At 35.5% G+C, this 15161-nt stretch overlaps 2 protein-coding genes across 6 annotated transcripts; one reads left to right on the forward strand and one right to left on the reverse strand.

Annotated features, from left to right (window-relative positions):
* Window positions 1–2334: 2334 nt before the first annotated feature.
* On the forward strand, window positions 2335–6762 carry LOC126664789 (probable beta-D-xylosidase 7). The gene is made up of 6 exons (XM_050357340.2): window positions 2335–2828; window positions 3147–3446; window positions 4000–4169; window positions 4286–4383; window positions 5105–5869; window positions 6000–6762. The coding sequence occupies exons 1-6, from the start codon at window positions 2427–2429 to the stop codon at window positions 6590–6592; spliced, it is 2328 nt and encodes a 775-aa protein (XP_050213297.1). The 5' UTR covers window positions 2335–2426; the 3' UTR covers window positions 6593–6762.
* Window positions 6763–7005: 243 nt separating this feature from the next.
* LOC126662128 (uncharacterized) lies at window positions 7006–11645 on the reverse strand. 5 transcript variants are annotated; one of them, XM_050356016.2, is made up of 7 exons: window positions 11435–11645; window positions 10002–10104; window positions 9762–9857; window positions 9431–9607; window positions 8993–9091; window positions 8284–8526; window positions 7006–7735 (listed from the first exon to the last, which is right to left on the reverse strand). In XM_050356016.2, the coding sequence occupies exons 2-7, from the start codon at window positions 10002–10004 to the stop codon at window positions 7280–7282; spliced, it is 1074 nt and encodes a 357-aa protein (XP_050211973.1). In that variant the 5' UTR covers window positions 10005–10104; window positions 11435–11645; the 3' UTR covers window positions 7006–7279. The 5 variants fall into 5 exon arrangements, with proteins under 5 accessions (XP_050211973.1, XP_055959912.1, XP_050211990.1 ...); XM_056103937.1 differs by lacking the exon at window positions 11435–11645 and adding an exon at window positions 10365–11412; XM_050356033.2 differs by lacking the exon at window positions 10002–10104 and having other exon boundaries at window positions 9762–9846.
* Between the last annotated feature and the right edge of the window lie 3516 nt (window positions 11646–15161).

A 15161-nucleotide genomic window follows, 5' to 3' on the forward strand; every position in this document is an offset into this window, starting at 1 on the left:
GCTCTTCTAGCTAACAAATGAGCCACTTTGTTTGTAGTCCTACTTGCAAAATTAAATCTCAAGCAATCTGCTCCCAGATTATAGCAGTCCTGGATCATTAAGCCAATGTCATTAGATGGCACACTTTTGTTCTTGAAGAGATCTATTACCACTTTTGAATCTGAGCTAATTTCAAAAGGAATAAGATTTTCCTCCATTGCCAACCTAACTCCATCCCTGATTGCCATTGCCTCACCATTACAGACTTCAGTGTTACCTCCATAATTGCAGAAACCTGCAGCTCTTTCTCTCCCCCTCCAATCTCGGATGATTACTCCAGTACCGAAGCAATTGTTCTTACTATCAAATCCCGCGTCTACATTAACTTTAAAGACATTTTCCTGTGGAGGTATCCATCTCTTGTCACTTGCAGCTGGGTGACCACTTCTTCTTTGGATTTCTTGTGGAGTCTTTTTCCTGTTTGCTGTCTCGAAATCTTCAACAAAGCCTTGTGCCCAGTTTATGATATGGTTTGCAGGTTTCTGTGTGTTCCCAAATAGGTTAACATTTCTATTATGCCAGATCATCCACAGGGTAGTGCCAAATACCAAAAAATCCTCCTTCTTCAAACCTGTGAACGCATGGAATATGAAGTCTTGAATGGCCCAGGATGATTCTGGTTTAACCTTCTCAGCTCTGCTCCACGTCTGCCATACCTTCCTAGCAGATTTACAGTACCAGAACACATGCATAGGTCTCTAATCATCTCCTCCGCAACTGTGACAACATGAATCTATTTTTAGCCCTCTCTGCACCAGGTTGGTTTTAGTAGGTAACCAGTTTTGGTGGCATCTCCAGAGAAACACTTTGATCTTTGCAGGGAGGTTCAGCTTCCATAAAGCCTTCCACCACATCATTATTGACATGGAGTCAGAACCTGAAGGTTGGTCTTTCATGGACCAAGCAGATCTATACCCACTTCTCACAGAGTACTCCCCATCCTTACTGAAGTGCCATCGCAGCTTGTCCTGTTGTTCTGTGATTGCTAATGGGATGCTTAGGATATCCTTAACATCAATGTCAATGAAATTGGCCTGTAAAAGCTCCATATCCCAATACCCAGTGGCTGTGATCAGGTCGCTCACCCTAGCATCCATTCCCAAAGCAGGCTGGCTTAAGGTTCTGAAGGTTGATTCTCTAGGGATCCACTTATCTTTATAGACATAAATTGACCTCCCATTCCCTACTCTCCACCTAGTGCCTGCTGAGAGGATTTCTTTCGCCCAGACTATACTTCTCCAAGTGAATGACCCCGTCCTAGGACAAGTAGCAGTTAGGAATGACCTATCCTTAAAATACCTTGCTTTATAGATTCTGGCTAACAGGCTTCCAGGTTTGGACATGATCCTCCATCCTTGCTTTGCTAGTAATGCTTTATTGTAACATTCCAAATCTTTAAAACCCATGCCACCCATACATTTTGGTTTACATAGAGCACTCCATCGAGCCCAATGGATTTTCTTATGACCTTCTTCACTTCCCCACCAAAACTTATTGCACAAACCTTCAATTGCTGCTATCAGGCTTTTTGGGATCCTGAAGCAGTTCATGAAGTAAGTGGGAATAGCCTGGATAACCGCTTTCAACATGATCTCCTTGCCACCACTGGAGAAGAGGTTTGCTTTCCAGCTTTTCAGCTTCTGCCAGATTTTATCTTTAATGGCCCTTAGGCTCTCTCCTTTCTTTCTTCCTACCATTGACGGCAACCCCAAGTACTTTTCATGGCAGTGGACTACTGGGATCCCCATTATCCGTTCTATCTGGTCTCTCAGAGGCTGACTTACTCCTTTCCCAAACGACAGGCCAGATTTTTGAAGATTAATCTTCTGGCCAGAGGCCTTCTCATAGCACCTCAGAATCTCCATAATTGTTCTGGCTTCCTCCACATTAACTCTTGCAAAGACCAAGCTGTCATCTGCGAATAGGAGGTGAGAGACCTGACATTGCCCACCAAAATCCACTCCCTGCAACATTTTCCTTTCCACAGCCATGTTAAGGAGGCAAGAGAGGCCCTGTGCACATATCAGAAAAAGGTAAGGAGATAGGGGGTCTCCCTGCCTCAATCCTCTTCCAGGACTGATTTTAGTGGATTTTAAATAGGGGTAATATAGAAAAATTGAATGTAAAAATTAGTTATTTTTTAAAAGTGGATAAGCATTTTGGAACAAATTTTTTTTCTCAAAGTGGACAATTTTATTGGGACGGAGGGAGTAAATTTTTTCTGATCACAAATTCTATCACTAATTCTAAATAAGTTTTTTTCTAATTACAACATAATGTGGCCAATGGAGTTGATGTTCGTTTTATTCACTTCAGCAAGTCATCAACGTTACTCATCAGTCTTCAACTCATTATTCATTCCACTTATCTACTTCACAAAGAAAACGATGACATTGATGAGACCCAAAAGCCTCACTTTTCTTACTATCTTCACTCTACTAATCCTCACTATTAGCTCAACTCAGCCACCATTCTCATGCGATCCATCAGACCCGTCAACAAGCTCTCACCTTTTCTGCAAAACCTCACTGCCCATTTCTCAAAGAGTGAGGGACCTTGTTTCTAAACTCACTTTAGATGAGAAAATCTCTCAACTCGTTAGCTCAGCTCCAGCCATTCCACGACTCGGTATCCCTGCTTATGAGTGGTGGTCCGAGGCATTGCATGGAGTTGCCGATGTGGGGCGTGGCATTCATTTTGAAGGAACTATCAAAGCCGCCACTAGCTTCCCTCAAGTCATTCTCACTGCTGCTTCTTTTGATGCTTATCAATGGTATAGGATTGGTCAGGTAAGCAGTTTGTACATTTTCCTTTACTCAAAGGTCAAAGTTCCAAACTTCAAAAGTGATAATGTAGCATATGATTATTGTATTTCACAATTGTACTGTTTAGATATCAAATCTGGTCAGCTAAGTAATTAAATGAATTGGTTATATTCGTGTTAAATGAATTTATTTAGGAATTTATTTGCAAATGAGATGAATTTTTGAATAAAATTGAACCACATAATATGGTCAGGTAATCAGTTAAAACAATGCCCTTTACTTACTTCTAACACAAAGTCTCAAACTTTACTCTGGTTCATTGTTATCTTTTGATTTGTTAAGGTGATTGGAAGGGAGGCCAGAGCACTATACAATGCAGGGCAAGCTACAGGGATGACATTTTGGGCACCAAATATTAATATATTTAGGGACCCGAGATGGGGGAGAGGACAAGAGACTCCTGGAGAGGATCCGTTGGTGACGGGAAAATATGCAGTTTCGTATGTGAGAGGAGTTCAAGGTGATTCTTTTCAAGGTGGGAAGCTTAAAGGGCATCTTCAAGCTTCAGCTTGCTGTAAACACTTCACTGCTTATGATCTGGACAATTGGAAGGGTGTGAACCGCTATGCGTTCGATGCTCGTGTAAGTTTAATATAATCTGTTAGTGATGGATTTCATATATGTTAGCTGTTTACTCTTTTATGTGCTTTATCAAGTGTTATGTTTCTTTTTTTTTTTTTAACTTGGAAATCGGTTGAGTGAATGTCACTTCAGTTTCATGCTCATATATGTTTTTGGAAATTGCTTAAGCTAATGAAGCGGAATTAAGAAAACAAAGAACTTGGAAAAAAAATAGAAGGTTAGTTTCCTAGATTTAATACTTGCATCAGTTTTGGCTGAACATGACTTTGAAATAGAAATGGGGTTTTCTTTCGTTTGTTTTGTCAAGTCACTTCGAAGATTTCTAGTTCACACACTTTTCTTGCCTTATTATTCACCTGGGCGTGAATAATGTCCATTGTTCTATCATCCTTGCATATTACTGGTAGAGTTATGTAGTAGCAGATTTGCGCATTGGGCTTACATATGCAAACAATTAGTTTTAACCTCTCAACTATAAAATGAAGTAAATCTACTTTGTTAAAACAGAAGGGATACTAACAATGATGTGTTTACTTATCGTATTTTTTATCAGGTGACTATGCAAGATTTAGCAGACACATATCAACCACCATTCCAGAGTTGTGTTCAACAAGGGAGAGCCAGTGGGATCATGTGTGCTTACAACAGAGTTAATGGAATCCCTAGCTGTGCAGATTTCAATCTTCTTTCTAGAACTGCTCGAGGGCTGTGGGATTTCCATGGGTATTAAAAGTTGCTCATTTATACTGCAATTTATATTCTTATGTGTGGATAATTTAGTCAATATGCAATGTGAAGTAGAGTGCTATAAATTATACTTATATTACAATGATAATCAGGTACATCACCTCAGATTGCGATGCGGTCTCCATCATCTATGATAATCAAGGATATGCCAAGTCCCCAGAAGATGCTGTGGTTGATGTTCTTAAAGCTGGTACGGGACCTACCTCTTGATCTTTTATGCCTATTTTAATAAAGGGAACATGTGCTTGTGTTTTTACCGTAGACTGGTAGATATTGCCTTATTTCTCTTCTGGCTGTCAGCATTAATTCTTTATCATGAATCTCGACTTCGGACCATCGTGATCCTATGGTCCACCATCTTTTCATCATTCAATGCCCATGTTTTTTCGCCATAAGACATGCAATTGGTTTACACTCTATCCTATTATCCAAAAGTTCAATGGCAGTGTCCGAGTGGACTGATTTTACTTCTTTGTTATGTTTTTCTGATGCTGTTTTTATAAATGAACACTTGTAACTATATCAAAAGCTGAATTGATTACATGTTCTGTATCCTCATGTTTTCCGCCTTAATAATATAGAGAAACTGTTCTATGTATGGGTCAGCAATGTGATGGAACATCATTATTTACATCTTTAAAGTTCCCATTTACAAATATGCTAGAGGCCGTAAGAGCTAAAGTGAGCTAATTTTATATAGACATGAATACGGAGCATAGTACTCTTAGTGAACTAAAAAATATTACTCAGTGAGATTCCGTTGCCGGTCATTAACTTTTTTGGTACATAAAAGAATTAAGCTTGCATTTTGAATTAGGTCATAAGATGTCTGCACAGTTCATCAGACTTTTAATTTAAGAAAATCTTCACAATAAGCAGTATGGTGAACTTACCTGAGCAAATAACTGCAGGCATGGATGTTAACTGTGGCTCATACTTGCAAAAACACACCAAAGCTGCTCTGGAGCAGAAAAAACTCTCTGAATCTTCCGTGGATAGAGCCCTTCACAACCTTTTCTCCGTAAGAATGAGGTTAGGACTTCTCAATGGAAATCCAAAATCACAGCCTTTCAGCAACATTGGTCCTGAACAAGTTTGCTCCCAGGAGCATCAGATGCTAGCTCTGGAAGCTGCCCGTAATGGCATTGTTCTCTTAAAGAACTCTGCCAGACTCCTTCCACTTCAAAAATCCAAGACTACGTCTCTTGCTGTAATTGGCCCAAATGCTAATTCGGTGCAGACACTTCTCGGAAACTATGCGGGCCCTCCATGCAAATCTGTTACTCCATTGCAGGGATTGCAAGACTACATTAAAAACACTTTCTATCTCTCAGGTTGCGATGCAGTCAAATGTTCTTCAGCTTCCATAGACAAGGCAGTTAGCATAGCAACGAGGGTGGATCATGTGGTACTGATAATGGGTTTGGATCAAACGCAGGAGAGGGAGGAGCTTGATCGCGTAGATTTAGTGCTTCCGGGGAAGCAACAACAACTTATAACCGATGTTGCAAAATCTGCAAAGAATCCAGTTGTTCTAGTGGTTCTTAGTGGAGGTCCAGTTGATATATCCTTCGCCAAGTACGATAAGAACATTGGAAGCATTTTATGGGCTGGTTATCCCGGTGAAATTGGTGGCCGTGCACTTGCTGAAATCATCTTCGGCGAACACAATCCAGGTAAATTTATCGGCAGTTCTTTCATCATTAATAAAATAGGGAGATGTGTTTCTATATTATTTGTTTGCAAGCAGTAAGTCCTTTGTAGCGTATTTATGGTTCTAACAGTTAATCTCATGGTGGTACTCAGGTGGTCGATTACCAATGACATGGTATCCCCAAGAATTTGTCAAAGTACCCATGACAGATATGAGGATGCGACCCGATTCTTCGTCAGGTTATCCTGGCCGAACATATAGATTCTACAAAGGCCGGAATGTATTCGAGTTTGGCTATGGTCTTAGCTATTCAAACTACTCCTATGAGCTTAAGCACGTACCTAAAAACAAACTTTACTTGAATCAATCTTCAACAATGCGTATACTTGACAGCTCAGATCCAGTTCGTGCTGCATTGGTCGCTGAGTTGGGCACGGAATTCTGCGAGGAAAGTAAATTATCAATTCGAGTTGGAGTAGAGAACCAAGGGGAAATGGCAGGTAAGCATCCGATATTGGTGTATACGAGACAGCAGGCAAGGCATGGAAATGGGAGACCAAGGAAACAGTTGATAGGGTTCCAAAGTGTGATATTACGTGGTGGTGAAAAAGCTGAAATTGAATTCAAGCTAAGCCCTTGTGAGCATTTTAGCAGAGCTAATGAAGATGGTTTGATGGTGATGGAAGAAGGTGCGCATTTCTTGATCGTAGGAGATGACGAGTATATAATTTCCATCATAATTTGATGTCAAGATTACTTGTTTTTCGCTTGGTGCCATTATGATGAACCAGAAAATGGGCGAAATCCAACAAAAGAAAGTTATGTATGCAAGGAGACTGAAAATGTATTGTCTGTACTTCCAACTTATTATAAAGGAAAAATTAAATGAGTATATTTGAACTTCTGATTTTACTATATTTAATGTTTGAAATTTTACTTTTTTAAATTAACATTTCAACTTTTTAATAATATCAAACAATTCTGTTTAGCTGTTCTTTTTTAATAATTGACGTATTGAAATTTATTTTGACCTTAAAATAACTAAAATACTTATTTAATGCAGTTTAAAAAAAATTGAAAAACTAATCTAAAAGAAATACAATTTTAAATAATAAAATAACATATTTTTCATCTAATTTGGTACTTGGGCAGCCAAAATAAGAAGAATAACCAACCAAGCCAAACCAATTTAATGAAATTGAATTTTAACAACAGCGCAAATTCACATACTGAATATAGTAGTAGCATTTAATGTCTGATCTCAACGCCATTTCATGAACTCAACTAAGAAAAATAATTTGTTGAGTTTCCATACTGTTATGATATCAATAAAACTGGACAGACCCTCTTGAGATTAAAGTCTCTCTCACTAGAATTACAGGTCAGCTGGGCTAACATAGTTGTTATTGGGTTATCATAACTTGAATTAGAGTCAGGCATCTGCTTTGAAATCATGGGATATGATTTCCTGCGGATGCTTTTTTTCCAATATTTCTGTGCTACTATTAGTTGCTGCCACATTTTCCTCTAGGGGCACAATTTCAGAATCTGACCTCTTAAGTGGAGAATTGTCTGTGTCATCATTTTCCGACGTGTCAGATTGCAAGTCGATGTTGAGATCCAAGGAAGCAACAGAAGTTAGGGCTGATTCCGGTATTACTGAAGCCGGAGTTCCTTTTGTCCAAAATGAAGGCATCCTTTTGTCATCCTCTCGCATTCTTTCCCCATATTTATTGATGTCGAAACCTGAACTGTCTTTGCCACCAAAGGCAGACTCAAGATGGTCCATGTCAAATACGTCTTCCATTATTTTCATGGTGTTTGGCTCGCCGGAGTAAACAAACTTGACTTTATTGTAAGTCTTGGGCTCTAGAAAAGCTTTCGCCACCTGCATTAAACGATATGTCCCAACATCAGAAGCAAATAAACTAGCATAGACGCTATGACTCGGGAACTATGTAGCACAGACACGGATACACGAAAATGAGAACACTTGGACATGGACATGGACATGTAACAGTGTTTTTCTAAGATTTCCTATGTTTAAAATGAAGTTTAATGTCCAAAACACTAAGTTTCCGGCACATTTCCAGAACGGGAAACGTGGACTGGATAAAATGTCCGTGCTACTTGGCTCGGGAAGTAGCCCAGAAATGAACACAGACCAGACGCCTGTTCGAACTTTCAGCAAACAGGAAATCACATCGCTTAAAAAATGCTTAGAAAAAGACCAGCAAAGTCATAAACTAAGAGAGAATTAAACTGAAGTTATCGGATCCACTATACACCGCAACAGGCATATATTACGTAGAACAAAATATAAATAATGCCTTCTATATTAATTGCAAAAGGTGCACTGCCATTTTTTCTGATTAAATGATAAAAAAAGAAATAACATAATGGAAAGAACAATAAAACAAGGTTGTGTTCCGTTACCGTATAAAATGGTTCAAAGAACTTGGGCGGGTTGTAAAGTATTGCGAGACCCAGTCTTTCTGGATAATGGTCTTGCAAAACATGGGCTGTTTCCTTTGTCACCTTAAGTGAAATATGTGAGAGATTAAAACCATGGAAATCTATAAGCCACACCATCTGCTCCTGATCTGGTGGTAAATTTAGGATGGCATTCTCCATGCAATAGACCAAGTACCTAATTTGTCCTTTTGTGGACTTCGTATTCTGCAATCAAAATAAATTTCTGTATTATGAACACTAAGCGAAGTAAAACTAAGCCAGTCTTGCATAATATCTCAACCTACAAAAACACATTAGTTTAGCACATGCAACTATTCTCACTGATGATGGCTCTTAAAAAGGGTTTTGTAACTCATAAATCAGCAAGTTACAATCAGCAAATACTTGATGAAATTCGTTCACAAAAAGCCAAACATGCTTTCTGAAAGAACAATCATGTGGCTCAACAGCACCAAAAGAATAAATTTAAAACTATACACTAACTAAAACATTTATGTTTGCTCTATTATGGAATAAATAATAATCCATTAACCGTTTAAAATCTCTTTTTTAAAATGACAAAAAAATAAATTCCTCACAAATGGGGCGACATAGACCAAACTTCTTCAAGTTGAAACCTAAAACATTAAAGGACAGGCAGAAAAGGTTAGTAGAAACTGTCGTATGAAACCTGGCAACTGGGTCTCATGACAAGAACTGTTCTCCCCTGCTTGTCAATATAACTTGTCCTGTAGATCTTCCCTGTCTGTGCTTCGGAAGAAACTTCTTCCTACACCAGAAACATAAAAATAAAGATATCATATTAAGGAAATCAATGGGTTCCCAAGCCTGTAGCCATTTCCACCCTCTTCCAAAGTAGAACTATGATGGCACTTACATTTATGGTTTAACATCCAATTTTTTTTTTAAATTCTTGCGAAAGACAATATCTAAGTGCATCACAAAATGAATAAAAGGAAAAGACATAAAGAAAATTGTGAAGCGTTGGCTTCTTGTCACAGTGAACTGTTCTAAGTGGGCAGTTGAAGATTAAACAGCTTTTCATTCCACACAACAGTTCATTTTCAAAGACTAGAGATATCCAGACTGCAGAAACAAGGTGGCATACCCAACGAATCTCTTCAGGTTTGTATTCTGCTCTCCATTTCAAGGTTTCTTTCAGCATTTTTATCGCCTTCTTCACATTCCAGTTTCGCGCCTTCAAATATCTCGTAATCGATGCATCAGAGCAATAAATGGACAATTTCTCAGGAAGCGACCCCACCAACTTCCTCACCTCATTAATCTGCATACAGCCACAGATTAAATTTTCACAAGCTTAAAAGCTTCTCTCTCCCTAGTATCCTTACAACAGTGCCATGTGCATAGCATTGTTTGTTCATAGACGAAAATCACAATGAGTAATTATGACAGGCAAAAAGCATATCAGTTAGATATACCTTCGCCTGCTGCTCTTCAGTTGTTAAAGACTTCTCAAAACCATTTGAAGAAGATTTCTTTAAAGCCTCACTCATTGTCACTTTCCTAAAAGCCAACTGATGAAAACATCAGAAATTTGGTCTCATCAATACATGTATCTGAACATCCTTTCATATATACGCATTTACCTGTCCTCAGAAACTATTAAAACACACACATTTGTAACAAAAACTAAAGAGCCGCCAAAGAAAAGGACATACCATTTAGACCATGATTATATAGGCATGGAGATTTTTTTTTTCTCATTCCAGCTTAAGGAAAAAAATCAACTGATGGGCTAAACAAAATAACATTTATCTGCATCTGTTGACCAAATATAACATCAAGTGAACCATAGGATAATAATTTACTTAAACCTATTTTTTTTTATGAGTAGTGTAAGAAGACTGGAAGTAGGAAATTTTGGCAATCAGCCTCTTTTTTTCATTTGAAGAAATGTAGGATCCACTAAAAATTAAGATGATTATAATAGGAACACAGATAAAATCCTTTCATTAAAAATTAGAGACGGAGAATTTACTATACTGAGCAAACAAAGAGTCAAGTTAAAATTAATAACACACCTATTATTAGTCCCTTTTCACAAAGTGATTCGCTGGATTACATGTTAACGAGAGAAATCAAGACATGAAGATATCTTTTGTGATCTAGAGCAATACAAAATCAGTAAAACCAAGTCAACTTAACAAAAGAATTGAGCCATGTAAATGAGCTAAATAAAGTTAAATTCATTGCAGTTGTAAGGTAATCAATACCTTAATTAACATACAGGAATTCATATCTTAATATCCTAGTAATCTCTTGAAGGTTATGAGCAAAAGCTTGGTAAATTACCGCAATTAAGTTTTTTACTTATTTCGGCACACAACTTGAGTGAGAGAGTTCTATTCAAATACAAGCAATGTGCACCAAACAACTCATAGTTATTTCCACACTCGGCATGACGTTAAGTACATATTGACACACCCATTTCCTATTCAGGAAAAGCTAAACCTAAGTCGTATACTTATTGTTGTTGGAAAACATATCCATCCTATTTAGAACTAAGGCTGATAAGATTTATGGCTTTGATTTGCAAGAATTTCCTCTTTTTTTCAAACTTCCCATAATCAATAATTTAAAAACTGAGGAAAGAATTCATTTCGAATCCCATACTCGAAATTGCATGGAATTATTGCAAAATCTATCAATTAGGACCCGCTTCGGTTCAACTTGAAATTCATATATTGATTAACAATTTTACACTTACAGTATAAGTGTTCAATGTTTGTCTAAAGCAACAATCTATAATCACTACCGTCTCTCATACACACAGGTCATTTTCACTTTAACACTAGATAAGTAATAACTGAGAGTAACACAAACATTCTCATATTTTAACAAAAACTGAACAGAATCATTTTCAACGGTGAACCAATAAAAAGCCATCTAAAGCAAAAACAGTAATCTCTGATCTAAACCACCAATAATTCTAGATTGACAGTTGGTAGCAGCCAAATTTTGTTAGTAATATAATCCAATGTGATTCATTACTGACATGATAAAGATAATACATAACGATCAAAAACCAACAGAACCAAAAGATAACACAAAATTTATAATTAGGACAGATTAATGAACAGGATCCACTAACCTGAAGCCCAGCAAATGGAACCTGAAAAAAGCAGAGAACGGCCGGTTGTTTAGCTTATTTTAAGCGGGTCAACCGTGAGAAGGGTATGGCTTCTTATTTGTGTGGATTGATTTGAAAAATATAAAGTTGTGGATGGACACACATCGACTTAAAAATGAGTTGGTAATGCTGTGCTTGGACTTTAGGCATGAAGTTAAAATCCTTTTCATATTGTTTTTTTAAAGTTGAAGTCATTTGGAAATATGATGCCCTATCTCTCACCTCGTTTTTCTTTATTCATGAACAATGCTTTATTTGATAACTAGGAGGTCAGAAATAACCCTGCAAGTTAGCGATGGAAAACAAGAGTGTTTTGTGTCCCATTAGGGGTACTAGTGACTTTTCAGGTGTCTATACGAAAAAATGGAAATAAACAGTGGAGTTGTCGTTTGTTGATTCTCCAAATGTCGTCATACCACGTGAATATAAATGTCAAATATTCATTATTTACCAATTTTTTTAGCAATTGACTATGGTTAAACAGATCTCGAAACTCTTTTTTTCCTTCATACTCCCACCATCCGTTAACGAAGAGATAAATACTTTTTACATACAGATTAAAAAGATAATAATTATTATTATATTTTTTAATTTTATTTTTATTAATGGTGGTCGTATAATTTACATATAGAGCAATATTCATTAATTTAGAAAAAAAAAAAAAAATTAAGAGATTCTCATGTAAAATTGCGTAAAAATCATAATATGGACTTCTTATATGGGATATGAAAAAATGAGATGTCTATTTTAAAACGGGACGGAGGAAATATAATTTTATTTTACATCTCTTTCGTACCAAAATGATTAGCCATTTAGATAAATATGAAAATTGAAAAAAAATATAATTAGTTGGTTAAAATTAATTTTTATTTATTTTTCTAATTGCATACCTTTATAATTTTTTAGATATATAAATACTTATTTAATTTTTTTATAAATGCAGTTTGTTTTTGAATATATGAATATTAATTCATTTGATGATAACCATGTATATTTATTTAGAATAAATATAACTTTTATTTTTGATTTATTTATGAAATATAGAAAATGACCTATCAATTGGGAGCTGAGGGAGTAGTAATTTTGCCATATTTTAATATAAATAAAAGAATTTAATTTTTTCAAATTTAAAATTATTCATCAATAATAGTCTTAATTGAGAATTGTTTAGTCGCTGTATCTATAATTTTCTCCTCTTTCAATGTGATACCCAAATTGCAGTTTCTAACTACACTATACCGTTTTTTACAGTGTACCTATATTATGATTTTACGACAACTGGATAATTTTCTTTAAAAAATGTACATTTCCATGAAAATAGACTTATGCAGTGTACTAACATGAATGCTTACTTATATAGTGTTATACATAGAAACTATTATGTTCCTCTAAAACGATAAAGAATGTATTTTTCTCTTTATGCAAAAGAGATTTGGAGGGGGGAAATTTTATTGTTTGGGAAAATATTGTGGTTCCACGCAATCGGTAAAATGTTCAGTCACAATCATATAAACCAATCTTAGCAAAAATTTATTAAACAAAATTGTAGTTTGGGGCTGTAAAATCACAGTCTACATATACTGTAATTATGAATTGAGATTCATATACGGGAAAAATAACATTTTCAGCCAATATTTCCGCTTTAATAATGTGGGAAGTAACCTAAATTTGTGATGGAAAATGAAAGAACATGGCTCTTCCCACAATTCATCTAATCACCATAAAAGTATTTAGAATTGGAAGTACATGAGTGGCATAAATCAATAACTTAGAAGAAGAAGAAGAAAAAAGATAAACAGACACGTTCAACTATATCTTTTTTTTTTTTCAAAGGGTATTTAAGCCCATATAAAATTCATTGATCAAGATTGTTACATAAGAAAAGTCATATCACAATGTTAAAATATGAACTTTCAAATTGTAGATCTAGAAAACACTAACAAACTTATAACACAAGCTAAGTAAATCGAAGAAGCGGCAAATCTAGCCATAGATTCCGCATAAGTTTACCGAACGAAAAGTTAAACTTCCGTTGGAGCGGGACTTAGATCTACCTTTTACTCCGATAAACCGGCCACACCCGACCCGCTTGATCATTTGGAGGTTGGTTTTTTCGATCATCTTTGTCAATGAAATTCCAAGAAGATAGATTGATAACCCTTCAAAACTTAGATCTACAAGAGATTACCTTGAAGCCCGAACAATCGCTAAAAAAGCTTGAACGATCTAAGAAAAAAGCCACAAAATCCTACAAAATATATAGAAATTCTTACAAAAAAGATAAAAATCCTTACCGGAGTGATAGTCTTCATATCGAAGAGGTCTTATTGATATTCAAATTAAAATATGTATTACTATTCATGGGCGGAGAGGAGGTGATTTCCGATTGGGATCGGAGATCACCTTCTCCCACCCTTCAAGGTATGAAGATGATGAAGTTTTTTAGAGAGAAGAGGGAGCTATTTTTTTAGAGAGAGAAGATAACTTCATCATTCTCTCCATATATGTTTTGGAGTGTCCACGTTCAACTATATCGCCTCTGCCACTAGCGGCAGTGGGTCACATTGGAGAGACAAAATAATGCATCAACATACCACATCATAAGTTTTAAGCTTTCAAAAGTAACGTCTATTCTATTTTCTATTCTATAATATAAAATGTTTGACAGCGTTTAGTGGCTTAATTTCTTAAAAAACCCCCACCTTACATTTTTTTTTTCGTTTATACTCTGACCTTGTAAAAACACAATTTGTACTCAATTTTGAGTTTTTATATTTCATCTCTACCCAAAAGCATTAAATTGTGCTCTTTTCATTTGAAAAAAAGTTTAAAACAATCCTTTATTTTTAACTTATATACTAATTAGATATTAATATTATTAATAATACAAAAATACCATCTTTTTTAAAAAATTAAAAAATAGTAATAATTTTTTTTAATTTTTTTAAAAAATAATTTTGATTTTTTTTTTAATTTTTTTTAAAAATATTTCCGACAAAAAATTAAAAATAATAATAATTTTTTTTAATTTTTTATTATTTTATCAAATTAAAAAAAATTAATTAATTATTTGGATGTATTTGATTATTTTTTAAATTTAAGGATTTATTTGTATATTTTAAAATAGAAAAAAGTATGTTTTAAACTCTTTTCCAAATGAAAAAAGTACAATTTAATGCTTTTGGGTAGAGATGAAACATAAAAATCCAAAATTGAGTACAAATGGTGTTTTTACAAAGTCAGGGTATAAACAAAGAAAAAGTGCAAGGTGGGGGTTTTTTAAGGAATTAAACCGCGTTTAGTTACTTGTTTTTTTTCTTTCTGAGAATAGCGTTAGTTACTTAAATGTGGAGGGTTATCGATTATTTTTGCGTTCTGTCAAATCAACAGTGACAAAAAATGTGCGTTCAGTTAAATGAACAATGACAGAAAATAATTAACATCCTAGCATCATAAACCCATCACATAACCCTCCATAAAGATGGGTTCCAGAGAATAAAACAATTATCGAACCTGCAAATATGCTTAAGCCCAACACACGCAGTATATTTCCAAAAATAAACAAATTGATTTATAATTCTGTAGCTGAAGCTGAAGATTATGTACAGAGTGAGTAAAACAAGTCCCTAGTATTGAAGTTCCTTATACGAAATTCACTACTGTCCTTCCTTTTTTCTATACAGAAGTT

Source organism: Mercurialis annua, linkage group LG1-X, assembly GCF_937616625.2.
Source record: "Mercurialis annua linkage group LG1-X, ddMerAnnu1.2, whole genome shotgun sequence".
NCBI classification, from domain to species: Eukaryota; Viridiplantae; Streptophyta; class Magnoliopsida; order Malpighiales; family Euphorbiaceae; genus Mercurialis; species Mercurialis annua.

Bases quoted from the DNA above. Each gene is read 5' to 3' on its own strand.
- LOC126664789 (XM_050357340.2), top strand. From the start codon at position 2,427: ATGACATTGATGAGACCCAAAAGCCTCACTTTTCTTACTATCTTCACT. The intron at 3,447-3,999 runs GTAAGTTTAATA...ATTTTTTATCAG, and splicing joins GCTATGCGTTCGATGCTCGT to GTGACTATGCAAGATTTAGC. The intron at 5,870-5,999 runs GTAAATTTATCG...GGTGGTACTCAG, and splicing joins CTTCGGCGAACACAATCCAG to GTGGTCGATTACCAATGACA.
- LOC126662128 (XM_050356016.2), bottom strand. The intron at 9,092-9,430 runs GTATGCCACCTT...TTTCTGGTGTAG, and splicing joins AACCTGAAGAGATTCGTTGG to GAAGAAGTTTCTTCCGAAGC. The intron at 7,736-8,283 runs GTAACGGAACAC...CGTTTAATGCAG, and splicing joins TCTTTGAACCATTTTATACG to GTGGCGAAAGCTTTTCTAGA.